The following is a 25,224-nucleotide window of genomic DNA, read 5'->3' on the forward strand; positions in this document are numbered from 1 at the left end:
ATGGATATCTCTGAGAAAGGAAGAAAGCAGCTCCTCGCAGCTGAGAATCAGCTAGCTGCTGGGGTGGTGAGGGGCCGGGCTATGGCCGGAACAGTCACACAGGAGCTCCCACACAGCAAGACCCCTTGCTTGGGGTTTCCTGCAATTGCCGCCGTGAAATTCTTCAGTTTTAATTCAATCGAATGCGTGCCGCGTAAGAGGAGCCTAAGGGACGAGGAAGTATGCACCATGGGCTCGGAAGCAGGTGCAGATCCACCTTCCAACAGGTTTCCCTCCTGCCTCCCCAGAAGCAGTTCTCCTGGGCCCCTGGGCCCCGCTCAGCCTGCCTCTCCATGGCCCTAACCTGTGAGTACCGCTGCCCTCTGCCCGGGACGGAATCCCGTGGGTCAGCTGGGGAAGGTAGCCCTCCAGCCCGTCAGGGCCCTGGGCACAGGTAAGGGAGGGTCAAGTTCGGCAAGATCCCCTGGCAGGCAGTGCCAAGGAGCGTTTGGTGAGTGGCCTTGCAGAATCCCTTCCTCCTTATTCAGGTGCCACCAGCACAGAAGTGCAATCCATTGGAAGGGGTGGGGAGAGCAGGGCATGGGGGCATGTCTGCTGCAGGCTGTGCCTTCTTGTCTTTTTCTCCCCCCACACTTTTATTTATTTACTTTTCAATAAGTTTAAATCCTTGAAGTGCACAACATCACACGGATTCTGTGTCCAGTGGCCTAAGCAGGAAGGTTGCTTCGGAATTTGGCACAAACCATGCCACTGTTTCCATGAGCGCAAGTTACCTTTCCGCAGATCACTCTGGTTTTGTTAGGTTTTCCACCAGGAATTACTGTGTTCTTTGCTTTGTACACATAAGCACATCTCTTGCCTAGAGAGAATTTGGTTTCATCTCGAGCGTATACACCTTCAATTTGCAGGAGAGCTGTGTGCTCCCTCTGGTTCCGTAGACCCCACTTATAGCCAGCAAAAATGGCCTTGGACCACAGCCGTCCAGACATATTTGTCATTTTAGAAGTCCTCCACAGGGTCCAAGATGGCTGAAAGAGTGCGCCTTATCTTCTTATTTAGCTATTTAAGAAAATGAAGTGTCTTAAAGCTAGAACCATAAATAACGCCATCAGGATTCTCTTCTATGTTCATTAAAATGTGGAAGAAACAGACAAAGCCAGTTTGTTCTTATGTGAGTGCCCACAGTAAGGGAAGTTCAGAACTGCAGAACAGAAATCAGACTTGCATGATCAGACATGGGACACTGCTGGAATGGATGGTTAGACAGACATGCTCTTGGTTTCAGTTGGGTTTGAAATAAACTATTGAGTATAGTTAAGAAAATTTTTAGTGTAGACACCGAACATGCACAAAGAACTTCTATGGAGTATCTAATTTGGAGAGACAGAGGGAGAGACACCACATGGTGGTTGGTCTGCCTGATATTGTACCAAGGAACGCGTGCTCTTAAGTGAGAATTAAATGGGAGGTAACCCTGATGTTGATCCCAGGCGCCTCTGGTTTCATGATCATGTCACAATGCTGAAAATAATTCTTGTTTGCATATATGCTGTTCATACAAATTGGCCCTTAAGTCAAGCCAGTAGTTTCATTTGGTGTGGAAATGATGAAACAAATCCATGGTGATGTGCGAAGAGATCAGGCTGCTTTGGCCTTGGGAGAGAAGGAAGGTCTGCCTTTGTTTGGCAGGTGGGTAATTTTCTACACGTGATTTTTGCCAGATAGGCTGATTTTAGAATCTAACCTAGATACAGTGCAACTCTACTGGGATTAAAATTTATATTCTCAAAATAATCAGTATGTTAACACTTGAATTAGTAAAAGCAAACATGTTTTCAAATACATTAGAAACTATAAACGATTAAACATAATTTGGATAAAAGTAACCAACAACTGAAGCGATCTATCCTCAAAATCATATGAACACCCTCTTTTCTTCCCAAATCTCGATATAGGTGCAAGGGTATTTATCAAGTATTGAGGAAATTAAGTTATAGCTACTATAAAATAAATGTTGATGCATCTAATCGTAGTAGGTCAGGAGTAATGTTCCAGAAAATATAAAATCTCACAAGAAGAGATTCAGTCAGAATTTTCCAGGGCTAAGTAAACACTGTCCAGGAAGTAGACCAGGAAATTTTCTACTTCTTATCACCCAACAGATAACGCATAAACTTGGTGAGCACACAATGGTAGCAAAGGGAGTTGAACTGTTCTGCAGGCTATATTATCCAGGTTGTGGTAGATTGGACACTCTGGCTATAGAAATTATCCTCCTAGGAGGTCCTGATTGAAGACACGGGAAACTTAGTACAAAATCCAAACAGAAAGCATGCAAACTATTATGTATGGACTAGATGCCAAAGGATCCATAGCAATTTGTTGTTTGAAAGAATGTATTCCATATAATTATAAAAGTCACAACTAACCATCTGTTTCCATATCCTAACATTGTGTTGGTCAACAGTGGAAAAATGAACATCTTGTTGTTTTTGATGAGCTCCATTTAGGTTTATCTGAACATATGAAACACTAATGATAATTTAATTCAGCATTTATTGTGTGTCTAGGATGTGAACAGCATGGTAATAGACAGTGGGAGAAAGACTTGGGGAAAAAAGTTCCGATTCTCAAAGAGTTTGTAGGCAGCAAAGGAGACAAAGAATGTAGAGTGTGGTCATAGAAGGTGCAGTGGGGTTATTTACTTAAAACATTGATTGAATGTCTACTAAATGGCTGGTACTATGCTTAAAGCTGCAGATACAGACATAAGAGACACAGTCCCTGCCCTCAAGGAGGTGGGGATACAGTTGCAGGGGGCAGTGGGAAGAGACAGGGTTACTGACAGTTACAATATGCGATTCTAAGTGCAATCACAGAGGACAACCCAGGGGACCGCAGGGAAGATGATCGTACACTATCCTCCTTTGGGAGCATCAGGGAAGGCTCCCCAAAGAGTTGACAACTGGGCTGAGCTTTTTAGGACTGAACGTTTATTCACTGTTTCATTGGACACATGTGGATTGACTTCCACCCTCTTCTGGGTACTGTTCTAGGCATATGGGATCTATAGCAACAACACAGCTGAGGTCTCTGGCTTCATGGAGTGTATTTTCTGGGTGGGGGGGTGTCTGGGGTGGAGGGAATAAGTGAGTAGATATACAAGGTCATATTAGCTGCTAAAACTGCTTTAAAATGTTCTATGGGGACAAAACTGAGAAATGTATTTTAACACTGAATCATCTTAATAGTCAAAAAACCTAGATACTTAAATTCTAATACTTTTATGATTATGCTGAGTTACAAACACATCTTCTAAATACAGCAATAATCTGTTAATATTTGTTTTATCTAACTCATCTAATTAGATTAGCCATTAAGAAAGGGGTAAAATGGGAGAAGGATATACCAAAAAGATGAAGGAAAAAATAATAGAGCAAAATGTCTCATTGGCAAGTCGTAGACATGAAAGAGTATGACGCACTCGAGGAATTGCAAACATACTTAATGTGACCGGTGTGCAGGGTATGAAGCGGCAAGAGGTGGAATTGGAAAGGTGAGCAGGGATCAGATCATAGAGCCCAGCCTGCCAGATTGAGGAGTTTGGACTTCTTTCTCAAGGAAGATTCTAATCATGTCACCAAGATCATCAAATATTTATTTTAGAAGGATAAACTTTTCAGTGGAGTGGAGAATAGTTGGCGGAAGGGCAAAGCTGGAGATGGGGGTTAATTAAAAGGCTGCTGCAGTAGTTGAGGGGAGAAACGATGAGGGTCTGAGCTAAGGCAGAGTCAGTGTAGTTAGACGTGAACTAATTTAACAGAGGCAGAATCCTTAGGATCTGGTAATTGATAGGATACGGCGGCTCTGTCAGATGCTTCCATGAGAATAGTCCCCAAGGTGGAAACCTTAGGAGGGACATATTTAATCAGGAAGATGATGAGTTTGGTCTTGAACCTGGAGCATTGGAGAAATCCGAGGGACAATTAAGTGGGTATCTCCAAGAGGCAGCTGAATCTATGAGTTCAGGGCTCAGCAGAGTGGTTGGAACTGGGAAGCATTGAATTGGGAGCTGTTTGGGTGACTGAAGAAGCTACCGGAGTGTCTGAGAGCATTGAGGTGGCCCCTCAGGAGAGAAGCAGGAACGTGTGAGAAGAGAAGAGAATATTTACACATGTGCAGGGAGAGAAAAGAGGCCACCCCCTTGCCTGCCCCCCAAAACAAACCCAAAGAATGAGAAGGAGTTGCAGGGGTGAAGAGAGAATGGTGTCCTGGAAAGCCAAGGGGGTTGTAAGCAGGGGGAGGTGGGCAACTGTCAATCATAACAGAGGGTTGTGATACGGAGACTGAAAATTGTCTGCAACTTAGTGACAATGAAGTGAGTGGCCACCTTCACCAGAGAAGTTTTAATAGAATAAGTGTGGGATAGGTAGGGTGAGGGCTGTGTATAAGGATGAGGAAGTAGAAATTATATAAGATTAAAGAGTCAATGAGGGATTCAAAATGGAGATGGTGATTGGAAAGAACTCTTCCAAGAATGTTGACTCTGAAAAGACAAATGAGTGGATTTAGAGAGAGAATTCAGAAGGCTTCCCCCCTTTGTCAGTGTGAGAGGATTTGGGTTATTATTTTAAGCTGGAGCTAATGAAGGGGAAAGAGAGAGACAGAGAGACAGAAATGTTGGAGAAAAAGGGACCCTGGCTCCCAGAGGTCGGGGACTGTGTATCCAGAGCAGAGATGGCGTGGCTTTCAATTGAAGAAAACAAGTGTTCTATGAAAATGGAGTTAAGGAGTTGTGATGGTTAATTTTATGTGTCAACTTGATGGGGCTAAAGGATGCCCAGAGAGCTGGTAAAGTGGGTGTGGCTGTGCGAGTGTCTTTGGAAGAGATGAACATTTGAATCGGTAGACTGAGGAAAGAAGATGGTCCTCACCAATGCTGGCAGGCAGCATCTGAGCTGCCGAGGCCTCAACTAGAACAAATAGCCGAGGAAAGAAGAATTCGCTCTCTTTGCTTGAACTGAGACATCCTTCTTCTCCTGCCCTCAGGCATCGTTGTTCCTGGTTCTCAGGCCTCGGGCTGGTGCTTACACTGGCCCTATTCTCAGGCCTTCAGACTGGGACTGAATTACACCACTTGTCTTCTTGGTTCTCCAGCTGTTTGGGTGGAGGACCTGCAAAGGGCAGGTCAGGGGCTGTCTCATCCTCCATAACTGTGTGAGTCAATTCCTACAATAAATCTATATCTATCTGTCTGTCTATATCAATATCTATCAATACCTATCTGTCTACCTATCTATCTATCTCTCTACCTACCTGCCTATCTCCTTCTGTTTCTCCGGAGAATCCTGACTAATACAGGAGGTTGCTTGCATCACAGATGCGGTTGTGTTTGTGGATTGGGAAGCTGGAAGCCAACAGAACTCAGTGCTCACAGGTTCCTTTTTCTCTATGAAATAGGTGGAAAGGCCAGATGCTGAGTAAGGATGATAATATGCAATATTAAGCTTGGGAGAGGAGGAGAAAAAGAGCGAAAGTCAAAATAAGGGATGAAAGTAGTTCTGCCTAATGGATAAGATAAGGTTTTGTGAACGAGGTGGTATTGGATTTGACCCTAATGTGGACACGATTTAGGAAAGTGGAGAGGGAGGTGTAAGTTCCAGGGAGAGGGCCAGCATGAGCACAAGCAAAAAACGGAAGAGTGAAGGTCACGTCAAGGCCACCAACTCACAAAAGTGCGAATGTTGGTTTGATAACAGGATACACGAAGGGAATTATACAGATACCATGATTCAAAAATGTCATATTTGTCTGTGTGTCTCTGGGATCCAACACGATTCCTGGCACCAATATGGGCCCTCAATGGATATGTGTTACACGAGTGCGAGCAGCTTCATTTGCTCCTCAGCAAATTAAAATAAACATCCAAGGACAAGCAATGAATATTAATTTCCTTTTTTTTAAAAAAAATAGCAAAACATCATTACTTCTCACTTTTCATCTGTATAGGTGCTCCATAGCGCACTAGTGCTACAAAGCAAACTGTCCTAAAACATAGTGGGTCATAAAAGCAGACTTTTTAAAAATTAAATGTCGTAGGTTCTGTAGGCAAGGAATTCAGGCAGGGCTGGGCTGGGTCATCCTTCTGCCTCTAGTGAAGTTGACTGAGATGACTCAGTGGTACTCAGCTGGCAGATGGACTACTCTGAGGCTCCAAGATGGCTCTTCTCACAGACCTAGCACCTTGGTGGGGGTGGCTGGCAGGCTGGGCTCCAGCTGGGACTGTGCACTGGAGCACCTACGTCCAATGTCTCTAGCACGGCGGTCTTCAGTAGTTGAGCTTCTTCAGTGTTGGCTGGCTTCCTGTAGAACAGAGGCTCTGGGTGAGTTTGCCTTCCCAGAGGACAGTTGGCAGTACGATCTGGAGCTCGTTTTGGTTGTTACAACTGGGGGAGAAGGTACTCCTGTCGTCTAACGGGTAGAGGCCAGGCATGCTGCTAAACATCCTCAATGCCCAGGACAACGCCCACCCACTCCGCCCAACAAATAATTATTCAGCCCAGAATATCAATAACGCTGATGCTGAGGAACTTGGCAGTAGATCCGGGGAGCCACGAGAAACAGATGACAGCTGCAAGGCCTCCCTAAGGTCAGGTCGAGTCACTTCTCTCCATTGTGTACGTGACAAGAGATTCACAAAGCCAGCCTGCTTTCAGAGGGGAAGGGAACAGACTCCACCTGTTGATGGGGGCGATGCCAAGGTCACACGGTGTTAGAGCATGTGGATGGCACAGCTTTGAAAAATACAATTTACTGCAATAGAGATGGAAGCATAAACAGATATGTGGGGTTGGATGTGCAGGGGAGGGGGGCAGTTTAGCAGTCGAGGCCATTGAAGTTGGCGTCCTGAATATACATCATATCAGATGAGGAAAAGGAATGGACCCAGTTAACATGCTTCATGGGAAAAGCTTCCTTCCAACAGGAAAGCTGAGTAGGAAAATTGCCTTTCTCCCATCTCTGTTCCATTTGACAAGCAACAAATCAGTGAAAAGTGGACTCATGAGGAAGAGTCAGATTCTCCCCCTGCTGATTCCTTGGGACACCAAGGCCTAGAGTCCTCATTGATGCTGAGAGTACTGAGCTGAGGCCACCAATGTTTTCACCAGAGATTCTCTCTCCCTGAGCTCTTGGTGCCCATGGAGGTTATAGAGAGCAGTTTGCTGGTTTGTATTCAATCTTGGATTGTCCTCTCCTTAAGGGGACTCCTGTGAGGTCTTTCGTACTGGGCTGAGAACAATCTGAGTGCCAGACTCAGTGCTGTGCTCAGAACAAGCCCTTCCCTTCCAGCTGGGCCTTTTGTCCTTCCACCAAACCTCTGAGCCTCCACTCCATTAGCATGAGTTCTTTCCCAAGAGTCTCCTTTTGTCTGATAAAGGATATACTAGCCACGTTGGAATTGTAGCTGTATTTTGTGTATTTCTTTTTAAAAATTTATTTATAGTATATTTTTTAAAAAAACATTTGAACAAGTTGTCAACATCTATTACAAATTAAGCAATTTCACATAAATTAAAAAAAAACATCTTTCTTGCTTGTTTTGAATCCCTGGAAGATCTGGAAATATTGAACCCACAGTCTTAATGGCAACAACTGTCTAGATTCAGATAGCATCTGCCTTGGAAGATAACTTGTTGTCAAAAAAGTCTGTGAAATACTACAAGGAAAATTCCCCATTTTAGGGGTTCCTATTGTATGGTAGTATGTCTAAGTCCCTGAGAAGCCCTGAATAATGCTGATATTACTGATAATGATAAAAATAACTGTTTAATTTTGTTTAATGCAGGATTTTCCAATGGACAAGAAAACATTTTTTTTTTTTAAGAAAGTAAATATACTTTGAGACATGTAGAAGCAAAATGTAAGCAGGACCTCATGGAAGCCAGTGCTCTAGACCTGCATGCAAATGCCTGAATCTGGGATCCTTGGTACATGACATACATGGAATATTTTTTGCAAAAATGGCTGCAATAATTTCCCTCTCTGTGTCTATGCTCTTGTTAAGTCACCCTCCACAGTGACTTTGGCCTTGGCCTAGTGACTTGTTTGGCTAATAGAGCAAAAAAAATATGACATACACTTAAAATTCCTTGTGCATTAGGTCTTGCCTTCACTTGCTGGGCTTAGAATCCTGAGACCATCATTTGATTAAGCCCGAGCTAGTCTGCTGGACAGATCACTTGGTGGAGAACTGAGGTGTCCCAGACTACCACCCAAGCCAACTGCCAGCCTTCAGTCACTTCTAACTTACTACAGATATATACATGAACCCAGCTGCTATCTCCTGGTGCAGGTAAATCTTCCCAGCTGAGCCCTGCCCAAATAGACAATGCACAGAATCATGAACAAATAAGTGGGTGTCATTTTAAGTCACTAAATTTTGGGACCATATACCAATGGAAGACAGATACCCATCACTATCTGAAATTAGTATACTTGCTTATTTGTTGCCCTCCCTTGTAGGATTTAAGCCTTGTGAAGCCAAGAACTTTGTCTTGTTTACACTGTGGTCATCAAGCCTAGAACAGAGTCTGGGAGCCACCCACAGAAGCCCACAGGAAATATTTGTTGAATGAATGAACCATTTCTCATGGGGTGACCTCATCTGCTCCTCCTTTTTAGGGAAGGGCAGGGAAGAGATTAAAGAGAGGAAGGAGAAGTTAGGAGAAGTGAGGAGATTATAAACCTAGGTGTCAACAATGCTCAAAAAAATTTTTTAACACTGGGAAATTTCAACCTACACAAAAGTAGAGAAACTGACTTAATAAACTCCTTTTGAACTTGAATTCCTGCTTCAGTAATTATTATTCACTAATTTTGAGCAAAAATATTTCTGAAATATCCGGATAGGCCAACACCATTAGATACAAGGTGTGTGTGTCTGTTTTTCAACTCACTTGATTCTTAGTCTATTAGAGAGAAAAATGACTTGAAGGCCTTTTAATTTTTTTCATAAACACAATATTACAAATGAAGCAGCCACTCTTACTCATAAAACTCCAATCCCTTCAAAATCTTGGCATGTTATTTTAAAGACTGCTATAGATTAACTACATTATGAACTGAATCCAGCAGTCTTGGATGAAAAACTGCAGTAATTTTAACCGGTAAAAAAGGAAGAAATGAAAGAAAATGCAAGATGAAGACCAAGTTTTTTCTTTTTTTTTTAATATGAAATCATCAACATAGGTGAAATTATTTCAGAGCAAAGATCAAAGACCTGACAGTGTTCAAGGAAGCTAAAGAATGTACCATATGTGTACTGTGGATCTACACATATGTAGACACGTGGGCTTACATCCTGGATTGGACAGGTGTTTTAAGTGTCATTTGCTCAAGTTCTGGGTCAATATTAAGTGCAAAGGACCTACGTTTGAGCATTGGCTATTATTCTTCAAAACTATTTTACTATCTAATGAATTTACTCCCAAGATACCTCTGCAAATGATTCTGCCTCCATTATTTTTTTAAAATTAGCCTTTATTTGGTTTATAAAATTGCCTGAGGATCTTAGGATCAAAAGTCATATTACTCCTGCCTCGATTTTTACCATTAAAAATACACAAGCAGAACAGTTGAAACACTCGTACGTAAAAAATGGGCAGCTGTATTATGCAATCTCATTAAGACTTTGATTGTTGTATTTTTGAAATCATATGTATGGTCAAATATCAAATGCTACAGAAGCCACAAAGTAAAAAGTAACTCTATATACCACCCTTGCCCACCTGTCCCACAGTGCTTTTTCTAAGAGTCAATAATATGACTTGTATCATATTATTGTTTCTTGTATCCTTTTAGAACTAATCAATGCACATCCAGCATTTAGGTAGGTGCTTCCTTTTTATTTCTCTCAGGTGATAATATGATATAAATACTATCCAGGACCCTGTTTTCTTTTCTACTATTTCCAACGCACCTCAGCAATTATTCTATGTTTGAATGACCAGGGTTATGTCAGTGTTTTCAGTGTTGCATGTTATTCCATCGTATGAGGTCCTATAATTTATTTTATGATTTTCCTATTGATGGAAATTTAAGTTGTTTTAATCTTTTGCTTCTATAGAAGATGCCACAATTAAAAAGTATAGTACACTATCTTTAAGCATATGTGTAAGTGCATCTGTGCGATAAAAGCCCCAAAGTGGAATTGCTGAGGCAAGAGGTATACACATTTTAAACTTCAATAGCTATTGACAACATTCATAAAGATTGTACAAAAATTACACCACCAATAACAACGTATGATGTTCCAATTTCTCCAAACCTTTGCCCACTCAGTGTGTCACATAATTTTGCCAAGATGACAGGTAAGAAATGCAATCATATTGTATTTCATTTGCAATTCTCTTATTTTGAGGTAAATATATTTTCATAAGTATAAAAATATTTATATTTCCTTTTCTGTGAATTATCTATTCATGACATTTACCCATGTCTATAAGATTATTGGTTTCTTTCTTATCAATACATTATAATAAATCAATAATATTTATAGTAAGCATTATATTTATTTATGGACATTAAAGACATTAATCTTTACATGAATATTGCTAAATTTTTTTTTGCTATTTGTCAGTTGACTTTGATCACGTTATGGTGGAAACTTTTTATATGTTAACCTATTTTATAAGCAACATATTCTACCTTCGAAGTTTCCTGTTTCAAAGTCAAGACTATAAAGAATATATCGGGCTTCCCCGGTGACACAGTGGCTGAGAGTCCGCCTGCCGATGCAGGGGACACAGGCTCGTGCCCCGGTCCGGGAAGATCCCACATGCCGCGGAGCGGCTGGGCCCATGAGCCATGGCCGCTGAGCCTGTGCGTCTGGAGCCTGTGCTCCACAACAGGAGAGGCCACAGCAGTGAGAGGCCTGCGTACCGCCAAAAAAAAAAAAAGAAAAGAAAAGAATATACCATATTTGTTCCGTGACTTTAGATTTAATCTAAACTTTAAAAAAATGTTTGCTAGGGCCATGCAGATCATCATGCTTTCTACGTGAAATCTGAGACGATTCTAACAGCAACCAGGTGCACAGTGAGTCCCCTGAAGCAATTTATATTCCTCGTAATAGTGGGTCTTTGAAAGAATTCTGCACCTCAGATGACAGAGAACATAGCACTTAAGATAGAGGAAAAGAGTCTACATTTAAAATTTTGCTATGGAAAACAAAGGTTAGCTGGGGGAAACATTTCTTTGATGCTCAATAAAATTTAAGAGTAGATAAATTCTGGAAAGAAGAGATTGCTGAAGAGATGAAAATCCCAGTCTCACATGAATAAGAATACACCTGAGAGGCAGGTAGAAATAAGAAATAACTGATTGCAAAGGGGAAGACTGAAAACAATGCAAAGAAAAAATTACAGAAGTCAAGTTGTTATTTGAAGACCCATTGATACTGCAGAGAAACAAATCATTAGGTGAAACACACACACACATATCTTAGAATACACAGGAAAGGACAAAAATACAAAAAGGTGAGGCAAAAGAAGAAAGAAAAAAGAAATGAAGATGGAAGATGAAAAGCAGAGATGGAGAGCTGCCAATCTTGATGAAGACACTAGAAGGAAGGGAGTAAAGCGATAATGAGGACATTTGAGCACTCAGCTTTCTTCACTGGCTAAAGAAAACCATTCTGGTTAATTTAACAAAAAAGGAATTTACTTAAAAATATTGGTTAATTCACAATATCTCCCAGAGGGTCCCAGATCAGGCGTGGAGTCTAGGTAACCAGGAAGTAGGCAGATAATCAGGCAAAGATATTACAGCTTGGACTGCAGAAGTATTGAATGCTGGATCCGAAATGCTTCCACCTCGCTGCTGTGCCTGGCATTTGGATACCACTGCCCTGCTGCCGCCACCCTGTTTCTTCCCATAAGATGCTTTTATTTCAACGTCTGCAGTGGCACACCTCGGTGAATAAGCATAGATCATGTATCTGTATGCCAGCCACCAGGAAGGTAGTGAATATGCAGCGTCTGACGTTTTCATTTTCTGTAGAGGGTTATAGGCTTTTCCAAGTACAACAGGGGATCCTTCAAACATAGAAAAAGCCTAGATTAACAGGCACAAACTTCTATGTATAAAATAAATAAGCTACAGCTCAGGGAATATAGCCAATATTCTGTAACAACTTTAAATGGACTATAATCTATAAAAATATCAAATCACTATGTTGTACACCTGAAACTAATATAATAATGTAAATCAACCATACTTCAATAAAAAAGAAAGAAAGAAAGAAAAAGCCTAGAGGGTGGGCTGGACCCAGGGACTTGCTTCTACTGAATAGAATACAATAAAAGTGATGGGATATTACTTCCAAGAGTAGGTTACAAAAGACTGACTTCCCTCTTGCTGAATTCCCTCTCTCTGGCTCTTCTCACTTGCTCAGTTGATGAAGCCAGCTGCCCTGTACTGCCCACCTGGCAAGGAGCTGAAGACCCCTCAGGGCAGCAGCCAGCAGGGAACTGAGGCCCTCACTTCAGTATCCTTTGGAAAAATGGAATTGAGCCAACAAACCCATGAATGAGCTTGGAGGCAGGTCCTTTCCTAGTGGAACCTTAAGGTGGTTCAGTCCTGGCTGACACCTTGCTTGCAGCCTGGGACAGGTGCTAAGCCAGCGGCACTCAGCTGAGCCCTGCCCAGGTTCTCAACCCATAGAAATGGTGAGATAATTTATGCTGTAGTTTTAACCTACCAAGTTTTAGAGCAACAGCAATAGAAAACTAATTGACAAGAACAAAACCCAATATACTTCTTAATGATTCTCCAGCCAAGAGTTAATCAAAACTAAAACTCTTAATTATTTAGGGAAAAGTAGCAATGAAAATAATCACAAATCAAAGCATACAGATGAACTTTCACTTCTGACCTCAATGATATGGTTTGTAGTAGACCAATGCTTCTAGGAGAACTACCAGGAAAGCTGGATATATTGAAAGAGGGATTCTGTTTGAAAGCTTAGAGACAGCTGAAGCAGCTTGGACTTGAGGGACCAAGTTCCTGGAGAGAAAGGAGCTTATTGGGTTGGATTTCTGCCAAGGCTGGGAATTGAGGAGCTAATATCCCAGAGAGAAAGAAGAGGATGGAAGCTGGTAAAGTACTTCCCCTTCCTTGCCAAAGAATGTGCCATTCTTCCCCATTCCCTTCACACCCCCCGACGCCCGCACCGCCAAGACTGGAAGTGCAGTTCACATAGCTCCTCAGGGGTGGGTCCTGGGCTTGGAGCGAGCGCACCTACAGACAGCCATCTCCGTAGGGCTTGAAGCGAGCGCACCTACAGACAGCCATCTCCGTAGGGCTTGGAGCGAGCGCACCTACAGACAGCCATCTCTGTAGCGCATGCTCACATGGAATCGCCCATCTCCCCCTCTTCACTCCCCTTGTGCCTCTTTCCTGCTCCCAGGAATGGTAATTCCTAATAAACTAAGAGCTCATAAGCCCTCTGCCTGAGGCTTTGTTCAGTATTGAAACTAGATTCAAAATAAATGAACAGAAACTAAAACATTTTTAAGACACCAGTGATGGGTAATTAGGAAACATAATGGAAAACACACCCCACAATTTTTATTAGGTTGTGTTTTCATTATCAGTTCCAAATATTTTCTAATTTCCATTGTAATTTCTCCTTCTGAACCGTAGATTAATATATGTGAAGTGCTTAAAAGGTACGTAGTAAGCACTATATAAGTGCTAGCCTTTATTACTGAAAAGCATAAAGATATGTACACACACTCTTATATATATACACACATAAACATACAAAATTACAAGTAGAAGACAACTTTTACAATATATATGACAGAGAAAATAATAACAACAGCTAGATTTTATGGAGTGCCCTGAACAGGGTCTCTCTATGGCAACACTATGTCTTATTATTCACATTTTGCAAATAAGGAAACTGAGGCACAGTAATTTGTCCAAGTCAAACAGCTGGTAAATGATGGAGCCTAATTTTGAACATAGGCAATCTTATTACATAAAGAACATTTGAATTCTGGTCCAGTTTACATAATGAGAGGCATAGTTATCACCTTCCCTTCTCAAACCCTATTAAAATAAGAATATCTAAATAAATCCACAAGATATTGAAAAACCAGTGGGGGGTGCCAGTGGCTTAATAAAACCGAAAATTCTGTGGCATACAAAGCAGTTGGTAAGTGATTAATAGTAAATGCTAATTGGGCTGAGAAACTACAACCTTACCACTCTGTAACTTGAGCTCCAAAAAATTCGCAGGACCAGGAGAAAGCACGAGTACTGGTGGTCTGCAAGATTCTGAAAAGGCAACAGCTGAGAAACAATTGGTTTTTTCCCCAACCCCACCCCTTGAGAGAGGCTGCTTCTGGAACTGATTCCCAGCTCACTCCCTCTGGAATTGTGAAGGAGGAATTCTGACGTGGGAGGCCTTGGGAATGGGCCCCGGGCTGGAGCTCATCCCAAGATGTAAGGTTCCTTAGGATCCCAGGTCCCCTAGGGCATGACAAGGGATGTGGGATCTCATATCCACAAACATGGAATATAGCCAATATTTTATAGTAACTATAAGCGGAGTATAATCTGTAAACATATCGAATCACTATGTTGTACACCTGAAACTAATATTGTAAATCAACTCTACTTCAATAAAAAGAAAGAAAGAAAAAGCCTAGAGGGTGGGCTGGACCCACACTTGCTTCTAACAAACAATACAATAAAAGTGATGGGACATGGCTTCCAAGAGTAGGTTACAAAAGACTGACTTCCCTCTTGCTGAATTCCCTCTCTCTGGCTCTTCTAATCTGCACAGTTGATGAAGCAAGCTGCCATACAGAGCAGTTCCACATGGATCCAGCTTTAGATACCTACATAGTTTCTCAGGAAGCCAAGGTCCGGGACCTATCTCAACAAGCACAGCCAGCAGCTGTTGAGATTCTCAAAGTTCAAGGCAGGGCCATCTGGAACCTAGAGAGTAACTGAAGCTTGGTTTTACATCTGTACTGTGTCCATCCATTATGGCTTCAGTTTTATACTGCTTGGCCTATGGGTTCTACTTTAGTGATTTTCCCTTAGGAAATAATCAGAAAAATGAAAAGAAAAATGTCTGTATTGATGCATATACAAACATTATTGCTAATAGTCCTGGCCTACCCTTCTCCCATAAAAAACAAAACCAAACCAAACCCAAAAATAGAAAAAAGCGAAAACAATAGGCAATAACCAAAATATCCTAGCAGGAAATAAGTAAATGAGACATCCATGTAATATACGGTGCCATCTCTCCAATAAAAAGTATATTTTTGAAAGATATGAAAAAAATGATCAAAATATACTCTTTGTAGAGTAGAATTCCCTCAGCTGAGCCATAATGCTTGGGAGGACTAGAGGGTTTAGTTAATTAACTAAAGGAAATCTTTCTGATGAGTATGCATCCTAAAGACTAGCTTGTAGAGAAGATTTCTTATGCTGATAAGGGTGTTCTTGGTTCTTTTGTCCCCTCCTAAAGTAATTGGTCTCTCCTCTGGCTCTTACTCTAGCATTAAAACCCATCTTAAGGTTTCCTTGTCTTTGTCTTCCCTGGAGGCTATTGCAACTTAGTCAATTGGTACCTTCCTGTTTAAACCCACCCCCAGGTGGAATGGAGGGGCTTGTGGAAGGTATCTCTGGGTGCTTCAGAGAAAAGTACGAAACAAAAAGAAAGCATTTGCACAACATAACTTTTCCCTCCTGGCAGACACTCTGACTCTACCTCTGCTGCTTCATTATTCCAGCGGAGACTGTGGCTCTTTTCCTCCTCTTACCAAAGATCTTCCTCCTTGGAAGGGATTTCTAGAGTGGAGAGAAAAGTTCCTTTCCTACAAATGCACATGTTTGTTATTACCGGATGGTAGAATTAGGAGTCATTGTTTTCTTTTTCTATTTGGTTTTCTGTGTTTTTCAAAATTTCAGCAAACATATATGTAGGGGAGAAAAAAATAATTTTTTCTCTACCTTTCTAGGTTCTTGGCTGAGAAGCCCCCGTTAGTAAAAGATAGATTAACAGGAGAAAAACAAACAGAAGTTTAATGACATGTATACCTCCTGTATACACTTAAGGTAACGCAGGAAAACTGAGTAACTCCCTGAAATGGCCCAAGCCACCACCTTAAATACCATCTTCAACTAAAGACAAAAGATAGATACGTGTGTGTTGGGACAGTGGGTACAGTTATGGGGAAAGCACAGTAAACAAAGGTAAGGTTGTTTTGCAGATTAAGGTCATTGCCTTCTCCATTGACAAGAGTTTCTAGAGATTTAGAATCATTCTTCTCTTCCTAATACAGGGAGGGATACAACCTTACAAATGGAGATTTTCCTTATAAAGGTAAATGTCCCTTACAAAGAGCAACTTCTTAGTTTTCAGAGCTTTTCCTGAGTCTGCTGTTTCTTAAAAATAATCAGCTCAAGATAATCCTTATGCCAAAGAGGCATATTTTGGGGTGGCATATTCTGCTCCTCTTCATATATAAATGATAAAATTTGAAAAAAATGCAACTAATATATTAAATATTTTCTTTTTGTCTGTTTAAGAGTTACTAACATGATCTTTTTAATGATTGAGGATTTCTTCTGTGTGTTTTTGGTTTCAAACTCACTTTATTAGGATAACAGTTTCTTATACTAGTCAGATTTTTTCATATCATCACTAACACCTCTTCTAGAAATACAGGTATCATTCTCATTACCATCATCAAAATATTTATTGTTGTTTAGTACATGTTGTTTAGTAGCATGTCCTTTTACTTTAGGAGTTTCAAAATCTAAATGATCAGGAGTCAATAATTTTTAATGTCTAATTTTTAGCTTCTATAAAGCTAATCTCAGAGCCAAATATACTTTGAAATAACTGGGAAGGCTGTCCACTGAGCATTGGAAAAGATGAAAAATAAGCTGAAAGAAAGTGACTCTCACCAGTCTGAGTTACATCACGCACATGCATTACTTTATTTTAAATTAGCATTTTATTTTAAGCATATGCTCTTGTATTATGCACAGCCTGTTCAATTAGTCTTTGGACATTGTCCTTTTTTCCTAATTGTTTCTACTTCTTTCAAGATTTAAAAAACTCTAATTTTAAACTTTCTTTTTTTTTACTTCTAAGAAAAAATTAGAATATCCTCCTTTGTAAAATTTATCATTGCCTTTTTAGTGTTGCTTTAAAATTTTTAACTCTTTCTCCTTTACTCAGATCTTTGGGGAAATTCTGCTGTTATTTAGGGTGGGAGTTCTCTACCTCAGCACTATTAAAATTTGGGGCCAGATAATTCTTTGTTTTGGGGGCTGTTCTGTATATTGTAGGATATTAGGCTGCACCTCTGGCCTCTACCCAACTCCGGGCCAGAAGCAGTATCCCACTAGTTGTGACAATCAAAAATGCCTCCAGCCACAGACAAGTGTCCCCTGAAGATAGGAACAAGAGGGGGCAAATTTGCTTCCTGTTGAGAAACAGAGAGTTAGGGTAAGTTTTAGGCTTGTGTTTCTGTTTTCAATCATGATTTATGAATGAATTATTCTCTGAAGCATTAAAGTAAATAGGTCTTCTATGGCAGGATTGTTTTTTCAGTCAGTACACAGAGAAGGGTGTGCAAATTAATAAAGGGAAGCCTCAGTAAAACTGAGTGAGGAGATCAGAAGGGAGAGCTGTCATGCACATACCACTGGACGTCAACATAAACCCCATTAGGAAGAGACATAACTGCGTCTCTTGGGGTAAGTGACACTACTTTACTACTACCGGCAGGAGGAAGAAAGATTTTCTCCTAGACTGGCAACAGCTCAGCCAATCAGAGACTGTCACAACTCAACCAATTAAAAGCCACCATATTTCAAATTCCCAGTTTCCTCCAATGGATTTTTTGTTTATAACAGTCCTTCCCAGTTTGCCTCTCTCCTCTACAAAAGAGCTTCCTCTCCTTTGTTTTAGTTGCACATCCTAAATTGCAATTCTTTGCTGCCCCCAAATAAATGCTGGTAAAATAACTGTCTGTTTTAAGTTAACATTACACCAGGAAATGTATGTCATACTTACTCGACTCAGTGCCCCTCCACTCCTGTTATTTTCTTTCTGCCAGTAGCATCAAAAAACAATTAAAAGAGTATGGTTATGACACTTCATGCTATCAATCTCAAAAGGTCAGGCATGTAACACCCCCACCCCCTGCTACTCAGGTGCAGTTTCCCTGCTACTCAGGTGCAAAAATCTGAAAATATAGATGAAAGTTCAGTTTACCTTTGTTAAAAACAAGACAACAGGCCCAAGATGGATTTACTTATGCTAAGCCCAATGTCACCAAATTGAGACAGAATTATAGTTTCAGCTCTTCCAGAAATGAAATTTTAAACCAGTCAATCAGGAATCACCTGATCAGTACTAGTTAGGTAATCTGCATGATACCTTGCGGCCATCCCATAAAGAAAAGTAATCTTCCAATAACTAACCCACTTTGTTTTACCTGATATAACTTGCTTGTTCCTGCTCCCTTCTGCTTATAAAAGTCTTTCATTTTGTACAGACCTCTGAAGTTCCTTTCTATCTGCCAGATTGGATGCTGTCTCATATGAATCAATTTTTACTCAAACTATTAAAAATTTAAATATGCCTCAGTTTATCTTTTAAGACTGTATTCTCATGTCCATTGTGGCATTAGTCACAATAGCCAAATTATGGAAACCATTTAAGTGCCCATCAGTGGATGAATGGGTAAAGAAAATGTGATCTATAAATATAGTGGAATATTATTTAGCCTTAAAAAAGAAAGAAATCCTGAACTGCTGAACAATCATCAACAGGAAGATACTGGAACTCACCAAAAAAGATAACCCACAACCAAAGACAAAGGAGAAGCTGCAGTGAGGCGGTCGGAGGGGCACTATCACAATAAAATCAAATCCCATAACTGCTGGGTGGGTGACTCACAAACTGGAGAACACTTATACCACAGAAGTCCACTCACTGGACTGAACGTTCTGAGCCCCACGTCAGGCTTCCAACCTGGGTGTCTGGCAATGGGAGGAGGAATTTCCAGAGATTTAGACTTTGAGGACTAGCAGGATTTGATTGCAGGATTTTGACAGGACTAGGGGAAACAGAGACTCCACTCTTGGAGGGCACACACAACCCAGGGCAAGGAGCAGTGACCCCATAGGAGACTGAACCAGACCCACCTGCTAATGTTGGTGGGTATCCTGCAGAGGCAAGGGGTGGCTGTGGCTCACTGCAGGGACAAGGACACTGGCAGCAGAAATTCTAGGAAGTACTCCTTGGCAGGAGCCCACCCAGAGTCCGCCATTAGCCTCACCAAAGATCCTGTAGCCTCCAGTGCTGGGTCACCTCAGGTCCAAAAAACAACAGGGAGGGAACTCAGTCCCACCCATCAGCAGACAAGCAGATAAAAGTTTTACTGAGCCCTGCCCACCAGAGCAAAACCCAGCTCTACCCACCACCAGTCTCTCCCATCAGGAAGCTTGCACAAGCCTCTTAGATAGACTCATCCACCAGAGGGCAGACAGTAGAAGAAAGAATAACTAAAATCCTGCAGCCTGTAGAATGAAACCACATTCACAGAAAGATAGACAAAATGAAAAGGCTGAGGACTATGTACAAGATGAAGGAACAAGATAAAACCCCCAAAAAACCAATTAAATGAAGTGGAGATAGGCAACCTTCCAGAAAAAGAATTCAGAATAATGATAGTGAAGATGATCCAGGACCTTGGAAAAAGAATGGAGGTAAAGATTGAGAAGATGCAGGAAAAGTTTAACAAAGACTTAGAAGAATTAAAGAACAAACAACAGAAATGAACAATACAATAACTGAAATGAAAAATACACTAGAAGGAATCAATAGCAGAATAACAATAACTGAGGCAGGAGAACAGATAAGTGACATGGAAGGCAGAATGGTGGAATTCACTGCTGTGGAACAGAATAAAGAAAAAAGCATGAAAAGAAATGAAGGCAGCCTAAGAGACCTCTGGGACAACATTAAACACAACAACGTTCGTATATAGGGGTCCCAGAAGGAGAAGAGAGAGAGAAAGGACCCGAGAAAATACTTGAAGAGATTATAGTTGAAAACTACTCTAACATGGGAAAGGAAATAGCCACCCAAGGCCAAGAAGTGCAGAGAGTCCCAGGCAGGATAAACCCAAGGAGAAACACGCCGAGACACATAAGAATCAAACTGGCAAAAATTAAAGATAAAGAAAAATTATTAAAAGCAACAAGCGAAAAACAACAAATAACATACAAAGGAACTCCTATAAGATTAACAGCTGATTTCTCAGCAGAAACTCCACAGACCAGAAGGGAGTGGCACGGTATATTTAAAGTGATGAAAAGGAAGAAACTACAACCAAGATTACTCTTGCTGGCAAGGATCTCATGCAGATTTGATGGAGAAATCAAAAGCTTTACAGACAAAAGCCAAGAGAATTCAGCACCACCAAACCAGCTCTACAACAAATACTAAAGGAACTTCTTTAAGTGGGAAACACAGAGAAGAAAAGAACCTACAAAAACAAACCCAAAACAATTAAGAAAATGGTCATAGGAACATACATATTGATAATTACCTTAAATGTGAATGGATTAAATGCTCCAACCAAAAGACACAGGCTCACTGAATGGATACAAAAACAAGACCCATATATATGCTGTTCTACAAGAGACCTACTTCAGACCTAGGGACACATACAGACTGAAAGTGAAGGGATGGAAAAAGATATTCCATGCAAAAGGAAATCAAAAGAAAGTTGAAGTAGCAATACTCATATCAGATACAATAGACTTTAAAATAAAGAATGTTATAAGAGACAAAGAAGGACACTACATAATGATCAAGGGATCAATCCAAGAAGAAGATATAACAATTATAAATATATATGCACCCAACATAGGAGCATGTCAATACATAAGGCAACTGCTAACAGCTATAAAAGCAGAAATTGACAGTAACACAATAATAGTGGGGGACTTTAACCCCTCACTAACACCAATGGACAGATCATCCAAAATGGAAATAAATAAGGAAAAAGAAGCTTTCAATGACACAATAGACCAGATAGATTTAATTGATATTTATAGGACATTCCATCCAAAAGCAGCAGATTACACTTTCTTCTCAAGTGCACATGAAACATTCTGCAGGAGAGATCGCATCTTGGGTCACAAATCAAGCCTCAGTAAATTTAAGAAAATTGAAATCATATCAAGCATCTTTTTTGACCACATCACTATGAGATTACAAATGAATTACAGTGTAAAAAACGTAAAATACACAAACACATGGAGCCTAAACAATACGTTATTAAATAACCAAGAGATCACTGAAGAAATCAAAGAGGAAATCAGAAAATACCTAGAGACAAATGATGATGAAAAGACGATGATCCAAAACCTATGGGATGCAGCAAAAGCAGGTCTAAAAGGGAAGTTTACAGCAAAACAATCTTACCTCAAGAAACAAGAAAAATCTCAAATAAACAATCTAACCTTACACCTAAAGGAACTAGAGAAAGAAGGACAAACAAAACCCAGTTAGTAGAAGGAAAGAAATCATAAAGATCAGAGCAGAAATAAATTAAATAGAAACAAAGAAAACAATAGCAAAGATCAATAAAACTAAAAGCTGGTTCTTTCAGAAGATAAACAAAATTGACAAACCATTAGCCAGACTCATCAAGAAAAAGAGGGAGAGGACTCAAATCAATAAAATTAGAAATGAAAAAGGAGAAGTTACAATGGACACTCAGAAATACAAAGCATCCTAAGAGACTACTACAAGTAATTCTATGCCAATAAAATGGACAACCTGGAAGAAATGGACAAATTCTTAGAAAAGTATAACCTTCCAAGACTGAACCAGGAAGAAATAGAAAATATGAACAAACCAATCACAAGTAATGAAATTGAAACTTGGATTAAAAATCTTCCAACAAACAAAAGTCCAGGACCAGATGGCTTCACAGATGAATTCTACCAATCATTTAGAGAAGAGCTAACACCCATCTTTCTCAAACTCTTCCAAAAAATTGCTGAGGAAAGAACACTCTGAAACTCATTCTACGAGACCACCATCATCCTGATAACAAAACCAGACAAAGATATTACAAAAAAAAGAAAATTACAGACCACTATCACTCATGAATATAGATGTAAAAATCCTCAACAAAATACTAGCCAACAGAATCCAACAACACATTAAAGGTATCACACAACATGATCAAGTGGGATCAATCCCAGGGATACAAGCATTCTTGAATATACACAAATCAATCAATGTGATATACCACATTGACAAATTGAAGAAGAAAAACCATATGATCATCTCAATAGACACTGAAAAAGTTTTTGACAAAATTCAATGCCCATTTAGGATAAAAACTCTCCAGAAAGTGGGCATAGACGGAACCTAACTCAACATAATAGAGGCCATATACGACAAACCCACAGCAAACATCATTCTCAATGGTGAAAAACTGAAAGCATTTCCTCTAGGATCAGGAACAAGTCAAGGATGTCCACTCTTGTCGCTATTATTCAACATAGTTTCGGAAGCCCTAGCCACGACAATCAGAGAAGAAAAAGAAATAAAAGGAATCCAAATTGGAAAAGAAGAAGTAAAACTATCACTGTTTGCAGATGGCATGATACTATACATAGATAATCCTAAATATGTCACCACAAAACTACTAGAGCTAATTAATGAATTTGGTAAAAATGCAGGATAAAAAATTAACACACAGAAATCTCTTGCATTCCCATACACTAACAAAAAAAAAAACCAGAAAGAAAATTAAGGAAACAATGCCCTTTACCATTGCAACAAAAAGAATAAAATACCTAGGAATAAACCTACCTAAGGAGGTAAAAGACCTGTACTCAGAAAACTGTAAGACACTGATGAAAGAAATAAAAAATGACAAAAACAGATGGAGTATACCACATTCTTGGATTGCAAGAGTCAATATTGTGAAAATGACTTTACTCCCCAAAGCAATCTACACATTCAATGCAATCCCTATCAAGTTACCAATGGCATTTTTTACAGAACCAGAGCAAAAAAACTTAAAATTTATATGGAAACACAAAAGACCCCAAATAGCCGAATCAATCTTGAGGGAAGAAAAAAGGAGCTGGAGGAATCAGACTCCCTGACTTCAGACCATACTACAAAGCTACAGTAATCAAGACAAGATGGTACTGGCACAAAAACAGAAATATAGATCAATGGAACAGGATAGAAAGCCCAGAGATAAACCCACACACCTATGGTCAACTAGTCTATGACAAGGGAGGCAAGGATATACAATGGAGAAAAGACAGCCTCTTCAATAAATGGTGCTGGGAAAACTGGACAGCTACATGTAAAAGAATGAAATTAGAACACTCCTTAACACCATACACAAAAATAAGCTCAAAATGGATTCAAGACCTAAATGTAAGACCAGACACTATAAAACTCTTAGGGGAAAATATACAAAGAACACCCTTTAACAAAAGGCACAGCAAGATCTTTTTTGGCCCATTTCCATTTCTTAGAGAAATGGAAATAAAAACAGAAATAAACAAATGAAACTTCAAAGCTTTTGCACAGCAAAGGAAACCATAAACAAGACAAAAAGTCAACCCTCAGAATGGGAGAAAATATTTGCAAATGAAGCAACTGACAAAGGATTAATCTCCAAAATTTACAAGCAGCCCATGCAGCTCAATATTAAAAAAACAAACAACCCAGTCTTAAAATGGGCAGAAGCGCTAAATGGACATTTCTCCAAAGAAGACATACAGATGGCCAAGAGGCACATGAAAAGCTGCTCAGCATCACTTATTATTAGAGAAATGCAAGTCAAAACTACAATGAGGTGTCACCTCACACCAGTTAGAATGGGCATCATCAGAAAATCTACAAACAACAAATGCTGGAGAGGGTGTGGATAAAAGGGAACCTTCTTGCCCTGTTGGTGGGAATGTGAATTGATACGGCCACTATGGAGAGCAGTATGGAGGTTCCTTAAAAAACTAAAAATAGCACTACCATATGACCCAGCAATCCCACTACTGGGCATATATCCAGAGAAAACCATAATTCCAAGAGACACATGCACCCCAATGTTCATTGCAGCACTATTTACAATAGCCAGGTCATGGAAGCAACCTAAGTGTCCATCGTCTGATGAATGGATAAACAAGATGTGGCACCTATATACAATGGAATATTACTCAGCCATAAAAAGGAATGAAATTGAGTCATCTAAAGAGACGTGGATGGATCTAGAGACTGTCATACAGAGTGATATAAATCAGAAAGAGAAAAATAAATATCGTATATTATCGCATATATGTGGAATCTAGAAAAACAGTACAGATGAACCGGTTTGCAAGGCAGAAATAGAGATACAGATGTAGAGAACAAATGTATGGACACCAAGGGGGGAAAGCAGGGGTGGTGGTGGTGTGATGAACTGGGAGATTGGGATTGATGTATACAACACTAATATGTTTAAAATAGGTAACTAAGAAGAACTTGCTGTATAAAAATTAATAAAATAAAATTCAAAAAAAAAAAGAAATCCTGCCATTTGCAACAACATGGATGAACACTGAGAGCATTTGTTAAATGAGACAAAAAAAGAATAATGTATGATCTCACTTATATACAGAATGTAAAACAGTTGAACTTACAAAAACAGAGGGTAGAAGAATGATTTAAAAACTGAGTGTTTTTTCAAACTGGTGAAGCTACGTTGATGATCTTAGCCACCTCTTGTAGCACAAGTTTCTTTTCGGGTCTGTGATAAACTTGATGACACAGGAGGCAAATAACTGTGTGGTTAAGGGTGCAGGCGTGGGAGCCAGAGTGCCCAGTTGTGAAGGCAGCCCCTTGTCCCTCACAATTCAGCTCCCTGAATTGTCGCAACTCATTTTCCTTGGCCTCACTTTCCTCATCAGTGTAATGCGGGTAATAGTACCTGCTTCACAGACTGTGGCTGAGGAGTGAACAAATTAACACATGGGAAGTCCTTGGACCAGTGTCTGACCCAGTAAATGATCAACCAATTTTAGTTATCATTGGTAAGTGCAAAATAATTGTTCACGTAATTGGAGGCTCATTCATTTTTAACATAAATCTTCTCTAAA

General features: G+C 40.1%; 1 protein-coding gene across 1 annotated transcript; it reads right to left on the reverse strand.

Moving 5' to 3' along the window:
• Window positions 1-707: 707 nt before the first annotated feature.
• On the reverse strand, window positions 708-989 carry LOC116751988 (60S ribosomal protein L35a-like). The gene has a single exon (XM_032628516.1). It carries the CDS (start codon window positions 987-989, stop codon window positions 708-710), a length of 282 nt encoding a protein of 93 aa, XP_032484407.1.
• Window positions 990-25,224: the final 24,235 nt, after the last annotated feature.

The sequence above is a fragment of the Phocoena sinus genome, chromosome 3 (assembly GCF_008692025.1).
Source record: "Phocoena sinus isolate mPhoSin1 chromosome 3, mPhoSin1.pri, whole genome shotgun sequence".
Taxonomy (NCBI): Eukaryota; Metazoa; Chordata; class Mammalia; order Artiodactyla; family Phocoenidae; genus Phocoena; species Phocoena sinus.